The sequence below is a fragment of the Vombatus ursinus genome, unplaced genomic scaffold (genome assembly GCF_900497805.2).
Source record: "Vombatus ursinus unplaced genomic scaffold, bare-nosed wombat genome assembly UNPS02002180.1, whole genome shotgun sequence".
Taxonomy (NCBI): domain Eukaryota; kingdom Metazoa; phylum Chordata; class Mammalia; order Diprotodontia; family Vombatidae; genus Vombatus; species Vombatus ursinus.
In genome coordinates, this window is record NW_020941958.1 from 281 (window position 1) to 8,824 (window position 8,544).

The 8,544-nt window shown below is 45.6% G+C and overlaps 1 protein-coding gene across 1 annotated transcript; it reads left to right on the plus strand.

Moving 5' to 3' along the window:
- Window positions 1–338: 338 nt before the first annotated feature.
- On the plus strand, window positions 339–8,292 carry LOC114048465 (laminin subunit beta-2-like; the record flags this gene model as incomplete). The annotated part of the gene is made up of 3 exons (XM_027869383.1): window positions 339–528; window positions 1,437–1,578; window positions 8,119–8,292. Coding segments are annotated over 3 exons (506 nt in total), but the record flags the coding sequence as incomplete, so codon positions are not given.
- Window positions 8,293–8,544: the final 252 nt, after the last annotated feature.

An 8,544-nucleotide genomic window follows, 5' to 3' on the forward strand; every position in this document is an offset into this window, starting at 1 on the left:
TGCCATCGTGCCCAGGGCGCTGGGCCTGGAGTCAGGAAGACCTGAGTTCAAACCCAGCCTCAGATACTTACTGTGAAACCCTTGGCAAGTCACTTTGCCTCTGTTTGCCTCAGCTTCCTCAGCTGTAAAATGGGGATAATAACAGCACCTACCTAAGGGTTGTTGTGAAGATCAAATGAAATACTTTTTGTAAAGCACTTAGCTCAGTGCTTGGCGTATAATAGTTGCTCGTTCCCTTCTCCTCCCCTTCCTGCTTTCCTCCCTTCCCAATGAAGTTCAAGAATCAGAATCCTTGTCCATAGTCCTGATATCAGTCCCTTGTCTTCCCATTACTCCAGATGAAGGAGCAGACCCTGAGAGCGTGGAACTGGTGGCCCAGAGGGTCCTGAAAATTCCTCTGGCCCACGGGGGCCAGAGAGCCGTGAAACAGCTGCTGGAGGAGATCCAAGCTGCCCTCCAACTCCCAGACAGTATGGACTGGGCTCTGCCTTCAGCCCAGGGCCTCCTTCAGCAAGCACAGCGGGCCAGGTGAGGAGCTGGGGCGTTCTGGGTTATAGAACGTGCAGCTGGACGCAAAGACTGAAACTAGGCTTGGTTAAGGGACTTGTCCAAGGTCCCACTGGGGAGTAGTGGCAGGACCAACATTCAGTTAATGAGCATTTTTTAAAGTGCGTCCTGGGTGCCAGGCACCGTGCTGAGTAAGTAAATACTAGTGATACAAAGAGAAGCAAGACCACGGTCCCTGCCCTCAGGGAGCCCCCAGTCAAAAGGGGGAGACAACATGGAAATAGTTGTCTGTACAAGACAGAGACAGAACGCGTGGAAGGTAATCTCAGAGGAGAAGGTATGTGGCAGGGGTTGGGGGCCAGTGAGAGCCGGGGAAAGACTCTCAAGAGGGTAGAATGGAATCTGAGCCTGGAAGGAAGCCTGTAGGCAGAAGTAAGAAAGGAGAGTCCCAGGCATGGGCGACAGCCAGCCAATGAAGAGGCACCAAGTTGCTGGGTCATAGCCTTCATGCAGGGGCATGAGAGAAAGGAGCCAGGCCGTGTGGGGCTTTACCTGCCAGCCGTAGGTTATATTTGAGCCGGGACTTGAACCCATGTTTTAAGACTCCAGGTCCAGCTCTCCTTTGACCAGGGAGGACACATCTTGCTTTGCTCAAATAGAACATTAGAGACTAGTCAGGCTCACCGGATGCAAAGCACCTGAAGGCACATTTGCCTGATCCAGACCCCTCCTAAAGCAGAGGAGGGCATCAAGGTTTGCCCAAGGCCACCCACAGCATGGCAGAGATGCTCCTATTTATCACGGGATTTGAAATCCAGCACTCCATCTGTTATGTGTCACACATTATGCATTGCTAATAAGGCCCTCCCTGAGACCACTGAGCACTCAGGATTGGGGCCAGGGCCAGTTGACCTTCCCTGTGCCCACAGGGAGGATGCAGACAGAACCCAGGACAATGTTGAGAAGACCCAGGGAGCTCTAGCTGAGGCCCAGAATAATATAGGGAGAGCTGAGAGAGAGCTTCGGAAAACAAAGCAGGCGCTGAGGGGCCTAGAGGTTCAGACACAGGAGGTAAGATCCCGGGGCTCCCATTCCTCTCCCACAGGCCCCATATTTCCTAGAACCCCTAGATTCCCCCCAGATACTCTAACATTCAGCACTTGCCAGTGGTGTAGGAAACCTTCCCCACGGTCCCATATGCCTCTAACACTCCAGAAACTCTTCCTTCCCTTTGTGTGTCATGTGCTCCCCAACACTCCTCAAGCGTCCCTCACTGAACCTCATATTCCCCAACACTCTTTAATTTTCCCAGTGTCAATCCCTCAGGATTCATTGTGCCCCAACACTTGTAAACTTTTCCTCTGTTCCCCAGTGATGCAAGAAACCTCCTACAACATCCCTCAAAGTAACCCCAATTTAAAAAATCCCAATATCTCACAGCCTCACACAAACCTTTCCGATGTCCTCCCAAATCCTTAAACTTATCCTAATGTCCCTAAATACATTTCAGTGTCCCTTGTGACCTTGAACATTCCTGAGACTTCCCCCAGTGACCTCTGGATCCCCCACCACCTCCCCAAAGTCCTCAGTGTCCCCCTCCAAAAGAATAGAAGCAGGCCTTCAATGTAGGGGAAAAGGTAAAAAAGAGGGTTGGAGGAGGTAAAGGAGAAACCTGCCCTGTGTCAGGATATTGGAAAGTAGAAAAATGTCACACAGGAAGGGAAGGGAAGACAGAGTTGGAACACTTGGAATAAAGAAAAAAAAAAATGTGATGGGACAGCTAGGTGGCCCATCAAAGCACTAGCCCTGGAGTCAGGAGGACCTGAGTTCAAATCTGGCCTCAGACACATGATGCTTACTAGCTGTGTGACCCTAGGCAAGTCACTTAACACCAATTGCCTTACCAAAAAACAAACAAACAAAAAACAAAAAAAAACACAAATCTGAGGCTCTTGAAGAAGAATGGAAAAATCTCCTTTGTGGAGGAAGCAGTTGTCCGTCTACTTGTGGGGCAATAAGGAGAGAGAGCATTCACTAAGGGTCAGAGGCAGACAAGAGTGGTGATTGCTGACTCTTTACTTGGAGTCAGTTTGATAACTGTCGGTCATAGAGAGGTCTGTTATTTTCTTGGCAGCACATGGGTTCAGTACGTAACTGAGAACCTCCCATGGCTTGTCAAAACATATGACTAATATCTACTTCTGGTGATTCATATGGGCACAAATAATATCGCCAGAAGGAACCTATAAAGTATTGCCAGAGATTCTAAAGTCTTGGGCAACAAATTGGAGACCAAAAGGACCCAGGTGGTATTTTTGTCACTGCTCCCCCCTGAAGGCAAGGGATGCGGTGAGGAGAACAGCTGACTAAGAAAATGATGCTTGAGAATGGGATTTTGATTTCTCAGCCATGGATTAAAATAGGAACAACAGATCTCTGGACAGGGATGGAGCATACCTAACAAAGGCCTTGTGTCATAAAAATCTAATCAGAAGGGCTTTAAGCTAAAAATAATGGAAGAGGGAAAAAAATGCTGGCATATGTTCAAGCTAGAGACCATAGAGAGTACCTGTGTTGTAGGAAAAGAAATAGCAGTTTGAGGCACTCTAAAGTCTGCGAATGACAGAATCCAAGAGAGGAACCAGTAGTAAGTCCCACAGCTTCAGGTGACACGTATCCATAAAATATAAGCAACGAGCAAAACTAAATTAGAGTTCTAAGAAGACAAATTTGACCTCCTAGTTCTCCTTGAGACGTGACCCATGACTGAAAAATAGTTCTGAGTTAGTATTCCTTACAGAAAAAAAAACAAGCTAGGTGAAACTGTGATGTAGAAGCATTGTATATTAAGAAGGCATCCTCCTGTGTGGTAATCCAGGAACCAGAGGATTTTGGCATGGGAGTACACTCTAGAGGATATGGGCATGTTCAGGAAACATCACCATCCCAGAACTGAAGCAGGAAATAGCAAAGGTAATGATGGTGCAAGGGACAGTCATCTGTCTAGCCTTTGGCAGGAACTCTGTCTAAGCAGAGTAGTCAGTAACTTCTTGACTTGCCTTAATGATATTTCCGTGCTTCAGGAAGTTCCACCAAGAAAGAGAAAAAAATCTCTTCTGGTTCTACTTCTCAGTTACAAGGAAGAACTGGTTCTGAGACTCTTGGAGGGGGGTGGGGGGACCAGTGCCTTGTAGAGTTTGTGACTGAGAAGGAGAAGGCTGGGCATTATCCGACATGCTTCCTAAACCTTCAGAAAGCAGATGTCACAGGGTGTAGATGAGGAAAAAAAGCTAGCGTTCCATGAACTAAAATAAAATTCTACCCTGGACGTCAGCCCAGGAGCGATGGGAGATTCTTCAAGAATGAAATTCTGAAGACACAAAGAGAAACAGTTGTGATAAGAAGGTAAAAGGGCAGTTGTTTGAAGAAAACAAAAGTAGGTACACAGAGAATACATCACCCAACTTGGGTTTTCAAAAGATAAGTATGGAAGCAAGAGTAATAGGCATGGTATGGTAACAGGATCAGTGCAAACACAGCAGAGTTCTGTTAAGATGATGTCAGTAGAACTAAAGCTTGGAGCAAACGTTATCTTTCCTCTGAGGAAAGATAAAGACTTAATGAAAGAAAGAAAGATGGGTTTTTAAAGGCTGTATTAGGGAAAGTGAGATCAAAGAAGGGAAAGAACTTGGGGGAGTGTGGGTGGAATGGTGATAAACTGACCATTGAGAGAAAGCCAAGCTGCTTGGCTCTTATCTGAGCTGTTTTCTCTGCCAAGCAAAATCTCCTTTGGACTGGAAAGGACAAGAAAGATGTCTGATGGGTAGAGGATAATCAGTTTAAGTAAGGGGATAGCTGCCACAATATAGATGGAGCACCTTCTCAGTTCTTCAGGGTGCTGGAGCTACAAATTCAAAGAATAAGCACCATGTTAAGGAGCTTACATTCCATTGTGGCACAGACAACATGTATGTATAAACATGTACAGAAACAGTACAAGGGAGTTGAGGAGGGAGGGCACTAGCCCTTGAGAGGTGTGATTTAGAAAAGGTTGCATGTAGAAGGTGATGTTCCAACTGTGTCTTGAAGGAGGAGAAATTGTGTAAGGTGGAAGAGAAGAGGAGATATATTTTAGTCATGGAAGATGCAAAGACATGGAGACAGGAAATGGAGTACCATCTGTGAGGAACAAGGAGGCGGCTAGTTGGCCTTCTGGATGGTAGAGTGTGGAAAGGAGAATATAATGAAACTGCACAGAGGGGTCAGGGCTAGGTTGTGAAGAAGGGTTTTAAAAGCCAAAGAAGAATTTATATTTGATCCTAGAGGCAATAGGGAGCCACTGGAGTTTATTTGGTAGGTGGATAAAATGGTAAATTTTTGCTTAAGAAAAATGTGTTTGGCAGCTGTTTGGAGTGGTGAAAGTGGTGAAAGACTTAAGGTAGGGAGGGCAACTAGGAGCTGTTATAGTCTGGTTGAGGGAATGGGCTCCTGAACCAGGATGGTGGTTGTGTCAGCATGGAGAAGAGGTTAGATGCAAGAGATGTTGGGGAAGCAGAAATAAGATTTGGCAACTGATTTGATAAGCAAGGTAAAGGAGGGTGAAGAGTGAGGGATAATGCCAAGGTTACAAACCTGGGAGATTGGCAGAGTGATAATGCCTGCAGTAGAAATAGGGAAAGAATGAATTCTGTTTGGTACATGTTAAATTTTTAAATGTTCAGTTTGAAATGTCCAATTGGCAGTTGCTGATTTGAGACTGCAGTTCAGAAGAGATATTGGGATTGAATATATAGATCTGTGAATCTTTTGCTTAAAGATGAATAATTTAACTTATGGGAGCTGATGAGTTCACTCAGAGAGTGAGGCCGAAAAGCCTTGGAGAACACCCACAGTTGGGGGAACAATATGAACATTGACACAGGAGATTTAGCAGGAATCCGTGGTCAGACAAATGGGAGAACAAGGGGAAAATCTCCAGAAATAGGGGTTGATCAGCAGTATCAAATGCAACAGAGAGATCAAGAAGGATGAGGGCTGAGAAACCACTGAAATCATGATAACTTTGGAGAGTGATGAATGGGGTCAGAAACCATATTGCAAAGAAGTGAGAAAAGAGAAAGTGGAGGCAATGAATGTAGACAGCTTTTTCTAGGAGTTTGTCTGGAAAAGGGAGAAGATAGATAGGATAGTAGCTTGGGGAAAAGGTTGGCCTTATCGAAGTTTTTGTTTTTTAAGATGAGGAGACGTGGACATGTTTGAAGGCACTAGAGAAGGAACCATTAGCTATAGGTTGAAGATTAGAGAGAAAGGGGACATGATTAAGGGGTCAGTAACCTGGAGAAGACAGGAGAGGATGAGATCAAGGGCACATGTTAAGGGGTTGAACTTGGCAAGAAAAGCCACTTCATTGTCACAGACTAGGAGAAAGTAGTAGTAGGGAGAGAGATAGAGTGATATCAAAGATTTTGGGGATGAATTGAATGAGAGAAAGACAGAACTCAAGTCAAATTAAGTCAAGTGGCCTCTGTTTTCTCAGAAGCCAAGTCTTCAACTCAGGGGAAGGGAAGGTACGAGAGAGAAAACAGGACTGGGGAAGGGCAAATGTCCAGATTTTTGCAATGGGAAGAGAATGGATTATAGAAACTATAGATCAGTGAACTTGACATTGATTCCTGGAAAAATGCTTGTATGAATTATTAAAAATATGGTTAATGAAAATCTCGATAAGGAAGTGGTGATCCAAGAGGCAGTATAGCCTCATCAGAATTCTACAGGCCGTGCCAAACTAAGTTTACTTCCTTTTTTGACAGGATACTAAGCTGATAGATCAGGAGAATGTTATGGATAAAGTTTATCAAAATTTCAGGAAAGTGCTTGATAAATAAAATAGTGTCTGCTATTCTTACAGAAAAATATGTAGAGTTATGTGTGTGAGACAGTATCATTAGATGAATTTAGAACTCATTAAATGTTGGGATACAGAGAGTGGTTATTGAGGGTTCATTGTCAGCTTGGGAGGAGGTCTCCAGGGGAGGGTGAGCCCACCAAGCTGTGCTTGGCCTTGTCTGTTATCCTCTCAGGGACTGGGATCAAGGTATAGATGGCCTATTTATCAAGCTTGCAGATGACGGAGCTGGGAGGGTTGGTTAACACACTGTTTAAGAGAATCAAGATGCAGAAGAGCTTGCCTGGCGAGAACATTTGCTGGAATCTAGTAAGGTGACATTTAATAGGGATAAATGTGAAGTCCCACCTTTGGGTTCAAGAAATTGACTTCACCACTGCAAGATGTAAGAATATTTAGGTAGTAGTTTGTCTGAAAAAGGTCTTTGGGTTTAGTGGACTGCAAGCTCAACGTGAATTTATAGAGTGATATGGTAATTAAATATGCTAATAATTGAATCTTGGGCCACATTAAAATGCACAGCTCCCAGGAGTCAAGAAGGCCTGTCTAGGGGCTTGTGTCCAGTTCTTGCTAATCCATTTTAGGAAGGACTTTGATAAGCTGAAGAGCATCTGGATGAGGGCTGCCAGGATGGTTGAATGAATTAGGGATGTTTAGCCTGTGGAAAAGAAGACCAGGTGATTGATTGATTGATAGCTATCTATCTTCAAGTATGCCGTTTGGCCCCAGAGGGCAGCACTAGGAGCAATGGGTGGAAGATGAAAAGAAGAATGTTTATAGTTGATGTTAGGAAAAACTTCCTGACGATGCCAGTTTCTGGAACCGTTCACAACAGTCTGCTTTGGGAAGAGCTGTGGTCCTTGTCTTTGGAAGTCTGGATGACCCCTTCCTGAATAGTTTGTTGTGGGCATTCCTTCTCAGGTGTGACTTGGAGTAGATGACTGCTGAGGTCCCTTAAAGCTCTAAAATTCTGGGATTCCTGTGACCTCTAACACTGCTCAGAAATCACTCACCGTCCCCTGATCCTCCCTTGTCAACCTTCCTCAAACCCCAATACTTCAAGAAACCTTCCTCTGTGCCCTCGTGCACTAAAACACTCCTTAAAATTTTGCCAGTGTTGACTGTGTCCCTCAGCATTCCTTAAAGCCTTCCCTAATAGCTCTCGCATCTCCCAACACCCCAGAAACCTCCCTTAACTTCCCTTGTATTTTGTACTCTTCAAACTTCCCTCAATAGCTTATGTATCCAGACACTCCAGGAAGCTACCCCCAGTGTCTCCTGTGTCCCCCAGCACTTCCTGGGCCTACTTGAATTTACCCTAGGACTCCTAACACACCCATAAAAACCATGTCCATCTTGTTCCCCAACCCTATGCTTCCCCATCTTTGTCTTTGGGTCTGTCAAAAAGGAACCCATTCCCCAAGTGTTCCTGTGCTCCTTGATGTGCTTCATCCATCCCCAAATATACCCTTGGACTCCTAACACCCCAGAAAACTTCTCTAATATCCCCTGAAACTCAAAAGCATTGGAAAACTTCCCCGATGTCACCTTTGAGCCCCCAAATCCTGAACCTGAGTCATAATGCCCTTTGGAACTCCTAAGTTCAGATTTCCCCTTTCAAAAACAAAAAAACAAACCCTTCCTTCCCCCTCTGCCCTAACCCCACTGTCCTGATCTCTCCATCCCCTCATTTGGCCCGACCACAGATGGCTTTAGGGCTAGTTCAGGCCACGCATGATCTGGATGTGGGTGCCACCCTGGACCAGCTCCTGGGGGCAGCAGATGCTCTACAAGCCCAGGTGTCAGAAAACAAATTACAGCTGAGGGAGTCCCAGGAGCAAGCAGAACAGGCCTCAGACACAGCTGCAAACTTGGGCAAGGTGAGATGGGCGTTACTCCTGGTCACTACTGAGGTTTGCAGGATCCCATGGCCTGGGAAACAGGGGGATTATGCTAGAAGATGCCAGGGTAGCAGGATGTTCCAGGAATGGAAGGGAGGCTGTCGCTGGGATGAAAGGCCTTCAGTCTTCTGAGTCCTAGGACAGGGAGAGGGAGGCCTAGGGTGAAAGTTCCCAAGTTGGGGTAGGAGGGTGGGGAACAGAGGCCTCACAGAATCCTGTGGTGGGAACTGA